Source organism: Scyliorhinus torazame, chromosome 15 (genome assembly GCF_047496885.1).
Source record: "Scyliorhinus torazame isolate Kashiwa2021f chromosome 15, sScyTor2.1, whole genome shotgun sequence".
Taxonomy (NCBI): Eukaryota; Metazoa; Chordata; class Chondrichthyes; order Carcharhiniformes; family Scyliorhinidae; genus Scyliorhinus; species Scyliorhinus torazame.
In genome coordinates, this window is record NC_092721.1 from 145,002,480 (window position 1) to 145,019,272 (window position 16,793).

General features: G+C 52.3%; 1 protein-coding gene across 4 annotated transcripts in view; it reads left to right on the forward strand.

Annotated features, from left to right (window-relative positions):
- sgcg (sarcoglycan, gamma) overlaps positions 1–16,793 on the forward strand; it is a 1,082,174-nt gene that overhangs the window by 1,039,675 nt on the left and 25,706 nt on the right. For all 4 annotated transcript variants that reach the window (XM_072476857.1, XM_072476856.1, XM_072476855.1 and 1 more), the window contains one exon: positions 13,540–13,663. In XM_072476857.1, the coding sequence (XP_072332958.1) occupies positions 13,540–13,663 (124 nt within the window). The remainder of the gene's footprint in view (positions 1–13,539; positions 13,664–16,793) is intronic.

A 16,793-nucleotide genomic window follows, 5' to 3' on the forward strand; every position in this document is an offset into this window, starting at 1 on the left:
CTAAGAAAATGGTAGAGGCGACTGTCCGCCTCGAAGGCAGTGTATGGGCGGTCGGATTTACGGATGGGGAGCTGGTGGTAGGCGGATTTTAGATCAATCGTTGAGAAGACCCGGTACTGCGCAATCTGATTGACCATATCAGATATGCGTGGGAGTGGGTACGCGTCGAGCTGTGTGTACCGATTGATGGTCTGGCTGTAGTCCACAACCATTCGGTGTTTCACCCGAGTTTTAACGACTACCACTCGCGTGCACGTTGATTTTCACCGTTGTCGAAGCGGTGGCCAGGTTGTGTGGACGAGACTGGTCCAGCGTCATCGAGGCGAGCTGCGGGTGATCGTCACTGGTTTCAGATGAAGAGCGTTGGGGGCCCAGGTCGTGGAAGATCATTGGCGTCCATGCCCCTTGGGGAAGGCAAGATGGCGGCGGCTGGAGATCCTGCGGGGAACAAAATGGGGCGCACGTTGCGGGGGCGGGACAAAATGGCGGTGCCCACGGGCCGCACGTTGGTGGAGCAGGACAAGATGGCGGCACCCGTGGGCCGCACGTGGACTGAGGCTTAGAAGATGGCGGTGCCCACTTGCTGCGCGTGGCCCCGGGAGGTCAAGGTGGCGGTGCTCACTGGCCACGCATGGTCCGTGGGGGTGAAGAGAGTGACACCCATTGTGCGTTTGGCAGGGGGGAGGGGGCTATAGCGGCGACTGCGCGGGCCTGGCACACTGCGACGAAGTGGCCCGTTTTGCATCAAGCCTTGCAAATGGCGGCACGGGCCAGGCAGCGTTGGCGAGGGTGCTTCTGCTGACCGCAGAAATAGCATCGGGGACCCCCGGGGTGCGCGGTGTGGCGTAGGCGTATTGGCTAGGCAAGGCCCCAGCTGAGGCGGTCGTTTGCGGTGTCCAGGAGGGATAGGAGGGGTGGGCCGCGCGGCTGGAGGGGTAGGCCTGAACATTTCGGGAGGCAACCGTCATGGAGAGCGCTAATTTTTTTGTCTCTGCTAGGTCGAGTTCGGCCCCTTCCAGCAATCGTTGTCGGATGAGGTCCGACCCAATCCCCGTTATGAAAGCATCGCGCATGAGGAGATTAGAATGTTCGCCGGCCGTAACGGCCTGACAGTCACAGTCCTGGACGAGTGGGATTAAGGCCCGCCAGAAGTCTTCGATGGACTCACCAGGGAGTTGAGAGCGAGTTGAGGGCAGATATAGGAGACCAGAGATAGTCAAGTCTAGAGATGAGCGACTTCCAGTCGGACTTTTGGATCTTTTCCCCCGATTTTTTTATGGACTTGGATTGTAGAACGGATGTCAATGGCATTTCTCTACTGAATTCCCACTTCGGTGCATGGAGAAAAGAACTAGAAGTGTTCGTAAGGCAAAAATAAAAAGACAGAGAAGACTTGGGCTGTCATTGCAACAGGGAACAGCATGGCGGAGGGGTGAACCTCTGGCTTGGCGACCCAGCAGTCTATGGAGCAGCTGATACAAGTCAGCTAGGAGGGTTTTGCTACGCAGAAACGGGACTGCTTGGACCCGAAAAAAGCATTGATTGAGCGGCTGGAGCTCAGGTTGTACGCCCAGGATCGGGCGATGCAGAAGGTGGCGAAGGCGCTGGCTGAGCAGGAGGAACATCAGACCACGGTGGAGCTGGAGGTTGGGATGCTGAGGGACTAGCAAAAGAAGCTTCTGGAGAAGGTGGAGGACCGAGAGAATAGGTCCCGCCGGCAGAACCTAAGAATCGTCGGGCTCCCGGAGGGGTCCAAAGGAACAGACACTGGGGCATACATTGCAAACATGTTTGTGAAGCTGCTGGGAATGGGGCATTCTCCCGGCCCTTGGAGGTGGATAGGGCTCACAGAGCACCTGCGAGGAAGCCGCGAATGTGTATGCACCAAATTGGGATGATGTGGAGTTTATAAAGAGGATGCTGGGGAAGATACCGGACCTGAACTCGCACAGGTTGGTCATGGGAGGGGACTTCAACACAGTTATGGACCCAGGCTTAGACCAGTCAAGCTTGAAAACGGGCAGGGTGCCAGCAATGGCAAAGGAATTAAGAGGGATAATGGAGCTGATGGGGAGGGGAGGGGGGGGGGTGGTGGATCCATGGAGGTTTGGGCAGCCGAGGGTGCAGGAGTTCTCCTTCTACTCGCATATGCAGAAAGTGTACTCCCGGATTGATTTCTTTATTGCGAGCAGGGTCTTCCTGGCTGGGGTGGTGGGCATGGGGTACTTGGCGATCACAATCTCAGACCATGCACCGCACTGGGTTGACCTGCAGGTTAGTAAAGACAGTAATCAGTGCCCGCACTGGAGGTTAGATATGGGACATTTGGCGGATGAAGGGGTGTGCGAGCGGCTGAGGAAATGTATTCAGAGCTACCTGCAGGTCAATGACACGGGGGAAACTTCGGCAGCAGTGGTTTGGGAAACACTAAAGGCGGTGGTAAGGGGGAGCTGATCTCGATCTGGGCCCATAGGGAGAAGGTGGACAGGGCAGAGACGGACAGACTGGTAAAGGAGATATTACAGATCGATAGGAGGTGTGCGGAGACCCCAGAGGCAGGGCTCCTGAGGGAACGGCGGAGGTGCAGGCGAAGTTTAGCTTGCGGACCACAGTGTCGAGGGTGCCATCTCTGCTACTCCACTACTGGGCCGATATCTGGGGTTTGAGTATCTGTGTGTGTCTCTCTCCAGCTGGCACTGAAACTTCAGAGGCCAGGGGATGCCGCACTGGGACACCTCCACGGAAGAGAGCACTGAATCAAGCCTGCCGTTTATCCCTAACCGGAAGCCTGAGGCTTATATCACACAGATATCCAGACCCCCACCAATGCCCAGGTGATTCTCTCTCTTGCCGGTGGTGCAACACCCACCCGGTTCCTACTTCGCTGGAGTAGCTTTCCCAAGAGAGAGAATAGGACACTGCTGTTTATTACCTAACCAGCAGCCTGTCCTGAGTGAATCGCTCAAGATGACCCTAGATTCTCGAACCCGGAATTAAGGTGAGGAATATCTTAACAATGACTTGGTCAGAGATCGCTGGTGAGAGATTGAAGAATTTAAACGACTCCAATTATCAGCAAATCAAGGTTTATTGCAAAACCCAGGTCAAAATCATCAAACAGAAGAAATTATAATAAAATCTTAAACTCTAACACAAACTAAGTCTATTCAGAAAGTACTATAACGGACACAACGTAAAATCTTATTGTTACACAGTTTTAGCAATGACACAGAACACAAATCAAGTCCCCTTCCCCAAAGCCTCAACCACTATCAAGGTCAAGGGAGTTTCGTAAGCTGCTGCAGGGTACTTACAGTCACAGGCTGCAGGAGGTCAAGTCAAAGGTGGAGAGGTCAAGCCAAGAGACCCTCAATCGAAACACAGCCCCTTTTATATCCGTTTTACCTGGCTTTTTCCTGTGTTCGGCCAGCCCCTTTTGCATTGAATCCATAAGGTTTAAAGTTCCCGCTGGTCCTGCCCCCTTTGAGCCTGTCAGACCTGTCAAGATGGGAGTACCTCCCCTAGGTCCGCCTCCAGTCTGCTGTTTGAGATAACGAGGTTGAGCTCCCTTGTGAAGATTTTCAAAGTCTTCCATCTGCTCCGGAGATGGCTGCTATTCTCACCTTGCTATGTTGATGGGGTGTTGATTGGATACTGCTCTGGTGGAGGCATAGTCATTTACATCTGCATGGGGCTATGACCATCCCATTGTCCTGCTTGCAGGCAGGCCCCTTACAGCATTACCATGCCCCTTTGTCTCTGTGTTTAATCTTATCTCGTTGTCTGGCTCCTTCTTCCTTGTAGCTCCTGGGGGGGGTTTGTAAATACCTATGCCCCTACTCAGCTCAGCGGACCAAGCCTGCTGGGAAATCTGGTTACGTTCTTTTGGCTGACAAATGTCCAGTTTACAGTCTCTGGGTTTTATTCTTGGGCAGTCCAAAAAGGGCCGAATTGCCCGAAAACCTTACAACAGGGAGAGCGGTGGAGCAGCTGAGAAAGGCGAGGGGGGTGATTTATGAACATGGGGAGAAGGCCAGCAGAATGCTTGCACAGCAGCTTAGGAAGAGGAAGGCAGCTAGGGAGATAGGGAAAGTAAAGGACGGTGAGGGGAACCTGATTGGTGATCCGGTAGGGGTGAATAAGGCATTCAGAGATTTTTATAGCAGGCTGTACAGGTCGGAGCCCCCTACAGGGCCGGAGGGGATGAGGCTCTTCTTGGAGGGGCTGAATTTTCCAATGGTGGACGGAGAGCGAGTAGAAGGGTTGGGGGGCCCAATTGGGCTGGAAGAGATAGTGGAGGGTCTGAAGGCCATGCAGGTGGGTAAAGCCCCGGGCCGGATGGCTACCCAGTGGAATTCTATAAAAAGTTCTCGGGGATACTGGGGCCAGTATTGTTGAGGATGTTCAATGAGGCAAGGGAAAGTGGGGTGCTGCCCCCGACGATGTCACAGGCAATGATTTCGCTGATTCTTAAGCGGGACAAGAACCTGGAGCTGTGCAGGTCCTACAGGCCGATATCCCTGCTGAATGTGGATGCCAAGTTGTTGGGCAAAATTTTGTCCTCCAGGATTGAGGACTGTGTTCCGGACGTTATTGGGGAGGACCAGACGGGGTTTGTTAAGGGTAGGCAGTTGGTGGCCAATGTAAGAAGGCTGTTAAATGTGATCATGATGCCCCCGGAAGTAGGGAAGCTGAGGTTGTGATCGCAATGGATGCAGAAAAGGCTTTTGATCGGGTAGAATGGGACAATCTGAGGGAGGTACTTGGACGGTTCGGATTTGGGCGGGGCTTTATTGACTGGGTCAGGTTACTGTATCAGGCTCCTGTGGCAAGTGTGCAGTCGAACAGGACAACTTTGGACTATTTTAGACTGCACCGGGGGATGAGACAGGGATGCCCCCTCTCCCCACTATTGTTTGCGCTGACTATAAAGCCATTGGTAGTTGCTCTGAGAGCTTCAAGGGGCTGGAGGGGACTGGTCCGGGGGGGGGGGGGGGGGGGGTTTATTCCGCGGTCCTTTTTTGAGCGGGTCAACAGGGTGATCACGGGTTTCGTCTGGGCGGGCAAGACCCCGTGGCAAAGGAAGGTAATGCTCGAGTGGAGCCAGGGAGAGGGCGGGCTGGAGCTGCCAAATTTTGGCAATTATGACTGGGTGGCTGACATAGCCATGATGAGGAAGTGGGTGGTGGGGGAGGGGTCGGCGTGGGTGCGTATGGAGGCGGCTTCTTGTAAGGGCACCAGTCTCTCGGCGTTGGTAACTGCGCCTCTGCCGCTCCCGCCGGCGCGGTACTCCACCAACCCCATGGTGGTGGTGGCCCTGAGAGTTTGGGGCCAGTGGAGGCGGCATGTGGGAGCAATGGGAGCATCCGTCTGGGCCCCAATTTGTGATTACCACAGATTTGCCCCGGCGAGCATGGGTGGGGTGTTCCGGGCATGGCGGAGAGCGGGGATTGAGAGGATGGGGGATGTGTTCATCGAGTGGCGCTTTCCTAGTATGAGGGCGCTGGAGGAATAGTTTGGGCTGGCGAGGGGAAACAAATTCAGATACTTGTAGGTGCGGGACTTCCTTCGTAAACAGGTGGCAACCTTCCCGCTCCTACCGCTGAGAGGGATTCAGGACAGGGCAATTTCCAGAGGGTGGGTAGGGGAGGGGAGCGTCTCGGACATCGATAAGGTGCTTATGGGGTCGGAGGAGACGCAAACCGAGGAGCTGAAGCGTAAGTGGGAGGAGGAGCTGGGAGGTGCGATAGAGGATGGTTTATGGGCAGACGAGTTGAGTAGAGTCAACACGTCTGCAACATGTGCCAGGCTCAGCCTGATACAATTTAAGGTTGTGCACCGGGCTCACATGACAGTGGCCCGGATGAGCAGATTCTTTGGGGTGGAAGACGGGTGCAATCCATTGCACAGTCCTCAAAATGCGCTGGTGGACTAGCGAACCATGTCCACATGTTTTGGACATGTCCAAAGCTTAGGGGATTTTGGCAGGGGTTTGCGGACATCATGGGCGAAATTCTCCCGAAACGGCGCGATGTCCGCCGACTGGCGCCCAAAACGGCGCCAATCAGACGGGCATCGCGCCGCCCCAAAGGTGCGGAATGCTCCGCATCTTTGGGGGCCGAGCCCCAACATTGAGGGGCTAGGCCGACGCCGGAGGAATTTCCGCCCCGCCAGCTGGCGGAAACGGCCTTTGTTGCCCCGCCAGCTGGCACGGAAATGACATCCTCGGGCGGCGCATGCGCGGGAGCGTCAGCGGCTGCTGTCAGTTTCCCGCGCATGCGCAGCGGAGGGAGTCTCTTCCGCCTCCGCCATGGTGGAGACTGTGGCGGAGGCGGAAGGGAAAGAGTGCCCCCACGGCACAGTCCCGCCCGCGGATCGGTGGGCCCTGATCGCGGGCCAGGCCACCGTGGGGGCACCCCCGGGGCCAGATCGCCCCGCACCCCCCCAGGACCCCGGAGCCCGCTCACGCCGCCTTGTCCCGCTGTTCAAAAGGTGGTTTAATCCACGCCGGCGAGACAGGCAATTTATCGGCGGGACTTCGGCCCATCCGGGCCGGAGAATCGCGCGGGGGGGCCCGCCAACCGGCGCAGCCCGATTCCCGCCCCCGCCGAATATCCGGTGCCGGAGACTTCGGCAACCGGTGGGGGCGGGATTCACGGCAGCCCCCGGCGATTCTCCAACCCGGCGGGGGGTCGGAGAATGACGCCCCATGTCCACGGTGTTAAAAACAAGGGTAGCGCTGGGTCCAGAGTTGGCGATTTTCAGAGTGTCGGAAGATCCAGGAATCCAGGAGGAGAAAGAGGCAGATGTTCTGGCCTTTGCTTCCCTGGTAGCCCGGAGACGGATACCATTGGCATGGAGGGACCCAAAGCCCCCGAAGTCGGAAACTTGGCTATCGGACATGGCTCGCTTTCTCTGTATGGAGAAAATTAAGTTAACCTTGAGAGGGTCACTGTTTGGGTTCACCCGGAGGTGGCAACTGTTCGTCGACTTCCTTGCGGAAAATTAATCGTCAGCTGACGGGGGTGGGGGGGGGGGGGGGGGGGGTGGAGTACTTTAGGTTAGAGTAGGGGGTCAATAAGGGTGAGACCTGTATGAACGGTTTTTGCACTATGTTTGTGGTTTCATGTATCTTGTCTATTTTGTTGTTGTTCCTATACCAAAAATACCTCAATAAAATGTTTATTGAAAAAAAGTCTAGAGATGAGTCAGCAGATGAACTGAGACCAGGGTGAAGTTGAGTGATGCACACGGACCAAATTACAGTCTTGGTGATGGTATGAATCATAGAATCCCAACACTGCAGAAGGAGGCCAGGCGGCCCATCGAGTCTGCATCGACTCTTCGAAAGACCACCCTACCTCGCCCCAATCCCCCCCCGTAACCCCATAACTTTTTTGGACAAGAAATGGGTAACCAAATAGGTTGGGGAGGAACCAGACTGAGCCTGTGCAGATGGAGAGGTCGACAGACAGCCTCCAACCAGTAAGGGTCCATGGATAATGTGGTCACATGGAAGCGTAAGGGTCATGCGTTCCTCCATGTTGGAGGCAGCTTGTGCAGTCGCTCACTTTTTCACATTCAGGTGCCAGCAGGAGGAAACCCTGCCAACAGTACCTCCAGCCCACAGTGGACCGACAACTTTGAGGAAGAGGAAGAAAGTACACCTGTCGAGCCATCACAGCCATCACATACACCGTCCACCAACCCAGAGACACACACCTCAATGGACATGACATCTAATTCAGGTAGAGACTCACACTGCATGGACATGTGTCTGCAGCAGGAGGAGGCGGAGTCAGCCAAGCTCATCGGCACTTGGACGACTGCTGGGGAAGGGGCAACTGCGACACATGAGTTGTATGATGAGCCTTGGGGATCGGTCGTGCCCGAAATGCTGACGATGCTGCAAGGGGCGGGGGGGGACATCAAACAGAGGCGGCGGAGACCCTCATCAGTGTAGCACATGAGGTGGAGGAGTCTGTTTGTCTGCTTTTTACTTAAATTGTTCAACCTGCGCAGGCATCGAGGTATCAATGGGGAGGTTGGCGAATGTCATGGAGAACCTTGTTCAACGAAACACCAGTTTCTGATGGAGATGCTCGCAGACCTGCATTCCATCGCTGTAGCCATAGGTGATATCTTGTTGTGGCTATGCAAAAGTGGGATGGAGCATCTCAATCTTCCGCAAGGTGACCCCCCCTCCTCATGGAGTCAGGTAGGGGTTTTTATCCACCTAAAGGGAGGAGGAGCAGTTGTGGGACACACCTGTGATCTCCAATCAGGACTTTCTTAGTGTGCCTGGGTTCCTTCTGAATCCCCCTTGCTTGTGAGCCCTTCAACTTTGTGATCTGACCCCAAAGCAGGACAACCAAAGTGAGCCAGACCTTCCAGGCCTCAGGTCTCATGTCTCCAGAGGATGTCCACCAAGGTCACCGAAGTGAACAGAGCAAACTGGTCAGCTGGCTGCTTCCACCCCCACTGTGGATGTTGGGGGAGCACCAAGAAGTGATAGGGAACAAAATATTAAAAAGGTATGATTTTACATGTGGTTGCACTGTTCTTACACGTTTATAAATAAACTGTGCGGAGTCCACACGTTCTCCGCGTGTCTGCGTGAGTTTCCTCCGGGTGCTCGGTTTCCTACCACAAGTCCTGAAAGACGTGCTTTTTAGGTGAATTGGACATTCTGATTTCTCTCTCAGTGTACACGAGCAGGCGCCGGATTGTGGTGACTAGGGGATTTTCACAGTAACTTCATCGCAGTGTTAATGTAAGCCCACTTGTGACAATAATAAAGATTATTATTTATTATTGAAAATATACTATAGTTTCGTTTTAATGAGATCTGATATCGTTTAATTGTGATTTGTAGTCATTAAACCTGTGCACCCCATCCCACCCCTGTCTTCAGAGAGAGACAACAGGCTGGGTCTATCTCCCTGGAATCATGCATGTTCTGGGAAGCATGGATCTTTTCCAGGGCCCTTATGAACCATGTGCAAGAAGCCCCCAGCACACACTGAGCCTTTGTCCTTAAGGACTTCGTATCAAATCTGTTGAACTGGCTGTCAAACTCCAGGCCTGAAGATCTTTGACAAGATAAGAATATTGGTACTTGCCCTCTAAGGCATCCTTTGTTTAAAACCCTGGCCTCGCCAGATCCTCTGTACTGAAGGTAGCGCAGCTTCTGAAGGTACAGTAGCCCTATCAATGCACTTGAAGGCCATCTCTTTATGCCTGACTGCTTTGCATGATGTCCTGACAATAATGTGTTCTCATATAATTTTTGTTCTCCATGCCGATGGAGTATATGTTTTCCCCAGTGCAAACCACAGGACAAATGGTTAGCATAGCAATAGAAAGAAGTTTGTGAGAACAGAACTTCATAAGAACATAAGAACATAAAAACTAGGAGCAGGAGTAGGCCACCTGGCCCCTCGAGCCTGCTCCGCCATTCAATGAGATCATGGCTGATCTTTTGTGGACTCAGCTCCACTTTCCAGCCCGAACACCATAACCCTTTATCCCTTTATTCTTCAAAAAACTATCTATCTTTATCTTAAAAACATTTAATGAAGGAGCCTCTACTGCTTCAATGGGCAAGGAATTCCATAGATTCACAACCCTTTGGGTGAAGAAGTTCCTCCTAAACTCAGTCCTAAATCTACTTCCCCTTATTTTGAGGCTATGCCCCCTAGTTCTGCTTTCACCCGCCAGTGGAAACAACCTGTCCACATCTATCCTATCTATTCCCTTCATAATTTTATATGTTTCTATAAGACCCCCCCTCATCCTTCTAAATTCCAACGAGTACAGTCCCAGTCTACTCAACCTCTCCTCGTAATCCAACCTTCAGCTCTGGGATTAACCTAGTGAATCTCCCCTGCACACCCTCCAGTGCCAGTACGTCCTTTCTCAAGTAAGGAGACCAAAACTGAACACAATACTCCAGGTGTGGCCTCACTAACACCTTATACAATTGCAGCTTAACCTCCCAAGTCTTAAACTCCATCCCTCTAGCAATGAAGGACAAAATTCCATTTGTCTTCTTAATCACCTGTTGCACCTGTAAACCAACGTTTTGCGACTCATGCACCAGCATACCCAGGTCTCTCTGCACAGCAGCATGTTTTAATATTTTAGCATTTAAATAATGATCTCTTTTGCTGTTATTCCTACCAAAATGGATAACCTCACATTTGTCAACATTATATTCCATATGCCAGACCCTAGCCCATTCACTTAGCCTATCCAAATCCCTCTGCAGACTTCCAGTATCCTCTGCACTTTTTGCTTTACCACTCATCTTAGTGTCGTCTGCAAACTTGGACACATCGCCCTTGGTCCCCAACTCCAAATCATCTATGTAAATTGTGAACAATTGTGGGCCAAACACTGACCCCTGAGGGACACCACTAGCTTCTGATTGCCAACCAGAGAAACACCCATTAATCCCCACTCTTTGCTTTCTATTAATTAACAAATCCTGTATCCATGCTACTACTTCCCCCTTAAGGCCATGCATCTTTATTTTATGCAGCAACCTTTTGTGTGACCCCCTGTCAAAGGCTTTCTGGAAATCCAGATATACCACATCCATTGGCTCCCCGTTATCTACCGCACTGGTAATGTCCTCAAAGAATTCCACTAAATTGGTTAGGCACAACCTGCCCTTTATGAACCCATGCTGCGTCTGCCCAATGGGACAATTTCCATCCAGATGCCTCGCTATTTCTTCCTTGATGATAGATTCCAGCATCTTCCCTACTACCGAAGTTAAGCTCACTGGCCTATAATTACCCGCTTTCTGCCTACCTCCTTTTTTAAACCGTGGTGTCACGTTTGCTAATTTCCAATCCGCCGGGACCACCCCAGAGTCGAGTGAATTTTGGTAAATTATCACTTGTGCATTTGCAATTTCCCTAGCCACCTCTTTTAGCACTCTTGGATGCATTCCATCAGGGCCAGGAGACTTGGCTATCTTTAGCCCCATTAGCTTGTCCATCACTACCTCCTTAGTGATAACAATCCTCTCAAGGTCCTCACCTGTCATAGCCCCATTTCATAAAATCATAGAATTTACAGTGCAGAGGGAGGCCATTCGGCCCATCAAGTCTGCACCGGCTCTTGGAAAGAGCACCCTACCCAAGGTCCACACCTCCACCCTATCCCCATAACCCAGTAACCCCACCCAACACTAAGGGCAATTTTGGACACTATGGGCAATTTAGCATGGCCAATCCACCTAACCCGCACATCTTTGGACTGTGGGAGGAAACCGGAGCACCCGGAGGAAACCCACGCACACACAGGGAGGATGTGCAGACTCCGCACAGACAGTGACCCAAGCCGGAATCGAACCTGGGACCCTGGAGCTGTGAAGCATTTGTGCTATTCACAATGCTACCGTGCTGCCCCCATCAGTCACTGGCATGTTATTTGTGTCTTCCACTGTGAAGACTGACCCAAGAAACCTGTTCAGTTCCTCAGCCATTTCCTCATCCCCCGTTATTAAATCTCCCTTCTCATCCTCTAAAGGACCAATATTTACCTTCGCCACTCTTTTTTGTTTTATATATTTGTAGAAACTTTTACTATCTGTTTTTATATTCTGAGCAAGTTTACTCTCATAATCTATCTTACTCTTCTTTATAGCTTTTTTAGTAGCTTTCTGTTGCCCCCTAAAGATTTCCCAGTCCTCTAGTCGCCCACTAATCTTTGCTACTTTGTATGCTTTTTCCTTCAATTTGATACTCTCCTTTATTTCCTTAGATATCCACGGTCGATTTTCCCTCCTTCTGCCGCCCTTCCTTTTTGTTGGTATAACCTTTGCTGAGCACTGTGAAAAATCACTTGGAAGGTTCTCCACTGTTCCTCAACTGTTTCACCATAAAGTCTTTACTCCCAGTCTACCTTAGCTAGTTCTTCTCTCATCCCATTGTAATCTCCTTTGTTTAAGCACAAAACACGAGTGTTTGATTTTACCTTCTCACCCTCCATCTGTATTTTAAATTCCACCATATTGTGATCGCTCCTTCCGAGAGGATCCCTAACTATGAGATCCTGAATCAATCCAGTCTCATTACACAGGACTAGATCTAGGACCGCTTGTTCCCTTGTAGGTTCCATTACATACTGTTCTAGGAAACTATCGCGGATACATTCTATAAACTCCTCCTCAAGGGTGCCTTGACCGACCTGGGCAAACCAATCGACATGTAGATTAAAATCCCCCATGATAACTGCTGTACCATTTCTTCATGCATCAGTTATTTCTTTGTTTATTGCCTGCCCCACCATAATGTTACTATTTGGTGGCCTACAGACTACTCCTATCAGTGACTTTTTCGCCTTACTATTCCTGATTTCCACCCAAATGGATTCAACCTTATCCTCCATAGCACCGATGTCATCCCTTACTATTGTCCGGATGTCATCCTTAAATAACAGAGCTCCACCACCTCCCTTACCATCCACTCTGTCCTTCCGAATGGTTTGATACCCTCGGATATTTAACTCCCAGTCGTGACCATCCTTTAACCATGTTTCAGTAATGGCCACTAAATCATAGTCATTCACGATGATTTGCGCCATCAACTCATTTACCTTATTCTGAATACTATGAGCATTCAGGTAAAGTACACTTATGTTGGTTTTTTTACCTCTGTTCTAAATCTTAACACCTCGATCAGTAACCTCTCCTAAGTTATATTTCCTCTTAACTTTTCTCCTAATTTTCCTTGTCGTTGAACCCATATCTTCATGTAACAACCTGCCGGGTCGCTTACCATTAATGTTTTTACTTCCCGTTTTATTCCTTTTAGTATTCCTGGTCCTATTCACTGAGCTCCCCTCAGTCACTGTACCTTGTACTGTCGCCCTTTTTGATTTTTGACTATGGCTTCTCTGCCTTACACATTCCCCCTTACTGCATTTTGTTTCTGTCCCTGTTTTACTACTTCCAACTTCCTGCATCGGTTCCCATCCCCCTGCCACATTAGTTTAAACCCTCCCCAACAGCTCTCGCAAACACCCCCCCTAGGACATTGGTTCCAGTCCTGCCCAGGTGCAGACCGTCCGGTTTGTACTGGTCCCACCTCCCCCAGAACCGGTTCCAATGCCCCAGGAATTTGAATCCCTCCCTCTTGCACCATCTCTCGAGCCACGCATTCATCCTATCTATCCTGACATTCCGACTCTGACTAGCTCGTGGCACTGGTAGCAATACTTTTATCACAAAGAAAATGATTGGTTGCTTTGATTAGCATTGCATTATATTCAACTCGTATAAACGTTATCTATGTATCACAGTGTAGGAAGCTGTTGCAGTGAAGATCTGAAACACAAACAGGCTGCCATGTATATTTTATGTATTGCCATAGTTTACATTAAATTGTAAAGAGACCAAACTTCTCTTCAATACACTGATTTGGATGCAATTAAAAGTATTATTCCCAGATTAGCAAATGGGTTTCTGTTACGTTCATTGTGAATTAAGAATGTCAGTTCACAAAAATAGCCTTGTTTTCCTTTCAGACTGGAATCTCCGACGCGTTCTCTGAGCATGGATGCACCAAAAGGAGTTCAGATCAGAGCGAGAGCTGGAAACATTGAAGGCTCTTCTCAGAGGGACATTGTCTTTCATACTAGCGAAGGAATGGTGAGTACTGATAACCTCTGCTGCTGATCAAGGTTATCCATGCAAAAGAATGAACTTTGAAATGTATTCAGAATGAGAGACTTCCAGCTCTTTACTGCACAGTCAGATTAAGAAATATTTCAGCAGTATGTGAATAGGGATTTTGGTTTTAGGACAAGGAGGAACTTTCTTTCTTCCTTATGCTTTTAAGTGTTTCGTTTCCACACTATTCTGTATTTGACCATATTCTATTGCTTACTTGGCCTTCCTGACAGGGGAGGTATTTATGGTGCCACCACTTACTCACGACCACAGACATCTTGCTACAAATTACTTCCATGGAGTTCTCACATCTCCCAAAATTGCTATCTCTCCCACCAAGACTGAGGCATAAAACAGTTCAGCTATTAATCTCTCTGGGAGGGGGGTGGAGTGCTTGTTCTCTTGGGGATAAGATATTCATGGCCACTACACCTAAACGAAGGATGCTCTGAATCAAGCATTGGGAACTGTTGCTGTCAGTGTGCTGGATATGGTGCTTGGGTACAGGAGCCCACCAGCAGCATGAGCAACACATTGGATGGACATTTGACAGCACTGCTGTTCAGCAGGGAGCATGTAACATCTGCAGGAACATCTGCAGCAGAATCCAAAAGGCAGTCTTTGCTTCAACCATGGATATCCAGGCGACAGCCATAGAAGCCTCAAGTTCCAGATAGGGGAGAGCTGTCGTCCCAATAGCAGGTCTTTTCAGAGTGCTGAGCTGGGCCGCTTGGGAGCTGGGCTTACTGAGAGCAGGGCCTCGAGAGCTGGGCTTCCTGAGAGCTGGGCCTCCTGAGAGCTGGGCTTCCTGAGAGCTGGGCCTCTTGTGAGCTGGGCTTCCTCAGAGCTGGGCTTCCTGAGAGCTGGGCTTCTTGAGAGCTGGGCCTCTTGTGAGCTGGGCTTCCTCAGAGCTGGGCTTCCTGAGAGCTGGGCTTCCTGAGAGCTGGGCTTCCTGAGGGATGGCCCTCTTGAGAGCTGGGCCTCGAGAGCTGGGATTCCTGAGAGCTGGGCTTCCTGAGAGCTGGGCCTCTGAGAGCTGGGCTTCCTGAGGGCTGGGCATCCTGAGAGCTGGGCCTCTTGAGAGCTGGGCTTCGAGAGTTGGGATTCCTGAGAGCTGCCCTGAGTGCAGGGCTTCTTGAGAGCTAGGCTTTCTGAGAGCTGGGCTTCCTGAGAGCTGGGCTATCTGAGAGCTGGGCCTCCTGAGTGCAGGGCTTCCTGAGAGCAGGGCTTCCTGAGGGCTGGGCTTCCTGAGAGCTGGGCCTCTGAGAGCTGGGCTTCCTGAGGGCTGGACTTCCTGAGGGCTGGACTTCCTGAGGGCTGGGATTCCTGAGGGCTGGGATTCCTGAGAGCTGGGATTCCTGAGAGCTGGACCTCTGAGAGCTGAGCCTCTGAGAGCTGGGCTTCCTGAGGGCTGGACTTCCTGAGGGCTGGGATTCCTGAGAGCTGGACCTCTGAGAGCTGCGCCTCGAGAGCTGGGCTTGGGCCTCCTGAGAGCTGGGCTTCCTGAGAGCTGGGCTTCCTGAGGACTGGGCTTCCTGAGAGCTGGGCCTCGAGAGCTGGGATTCCTGAGGGCCTGGCTTCCTAAGAGCTGGGCTTCCTGAGAGCTGGGCTTCCTGAGAATTCTGCCTCTGAGATCTGGGCCTCTGAGAGCTGGGCCTCGAGAGCTGGGCTTCCTGAGGGCAGGGTTTCCTGAGAGCTGGACCTCTGAGAGCTGGGCTTCCTGAGGGCAGGGCTTCCTGAGAGCTGGGCTTCCTGAGAGCTGGGCTTCCTGAGAGCATGGCTTCCTGGGAGCTGGGCCTCTGAGAGCTGGGCCTCGAGAGCTGAGCTTCCCGAGGGCAGGACTTCCTGAGAGCTGGACCTCTGAGAGCTGGGCTTCCTGAGGGCAGGGCTTCCTGAGAGCTGGGCTTCCTGAGAGCTGGGCTTCCTGAGAGCATGGCTTCCTGAGAATTGGGCCTCTGAGAGCTGGGCCTCTGAGCGCTGGGCCTCGAGAGCTGGGCTTCCTGAGGGCAGGGCTTCCTGAGAGCTGGGCCTCGAGAGCTGGGATTCCTGAGGGCAGGGCTTCCTAAGTGCTGGGCTTCCTGAGAGCTGGGCTTCCTCAGAGCTGGGCTTTCTGAGAGCTGGGCTTCCTGAGAGCTGGACCTCTGAGAGCTGGGCTTCCTGGGAGCTGGGCCTCTGAGAGCTGGGCCTCGAGAGCTGGGCTTCCTGAGGGTAGGACTTCCTGAGAGCTGGACCTCTGAGAGCTGGGCTTCCTGAGGGCAGGGCTTCCTGAGAGCTGGGCTTCCTGAGAGCTGGGCTACCTGAGAGCATGGCTTCCTGAGAATTGGGCTTCTGAGAGCTGGGCCTCTGAGAGCTGTGCCTCGAGAGCTGGGCTTCCTGAGGGCAGGGCTTCCTGAGAGCTGGGCCTCGAGAGCTGGGATTCCTGAGGGCAGGGCTTCCTAAGAGCTGGGCTTCCTGAGAGCTGGGCTTCCTGAGAATTCTGCCTCTGAGATCTGGGCCTCTGAGAGCTGGGCCTCGAGAGCTGGGCTTCCTGAGGGCAGGGTTTCCTGAGAGCTGGGCTTCCTGAGAGCTGGGCTTTCTGAGAGCTGGGCCTCTGAGAGCTGAGCTTCCTGAGGGCTGGGATTCCTGAGGGCAGGGCTTCCTAAGAGCTGGGCTTCCTGAGAGGTGGGCTTCCAGAGAATTCTGCCTCTGAGATCTGGGCCTCTGAGAGCTGGGCCTCGAGAGCTGGGCTTCCTGAGGGCAGGGTTTCCTGAGAGCTGGGCTTCCTGAGAGCTGGGCTTTCTGAGAGCTGGGCCTCTGAGAGCTGAGCTTCCTGAGGGCTGGGCTTCCTGAGGGCTGGACGTCCTGAGGGCTGGGCTTCCTGAGAGCTGGGCCTCGTGAGCTGGGCTTCCTGAGGGCAGGGCTTCCTGAAAGCTTGGCTTCCTGAGAATTGGGCCTCTGAGAGCTGGGCCTCTGAGAGCTGGGCCTCGAGAGCTGGGCTTACTGAGGGCAGGGCTTCCTGAGGGCTGGGCTTCCTGAGAGCTGGGCATCTGAGAGCTGGGCTTCCTGAGGGCTGGACTTCCTGAGGGCTGGGATTCCTGAGAGCTGGACCTCTGAGAGCTGTGCCTCGAGA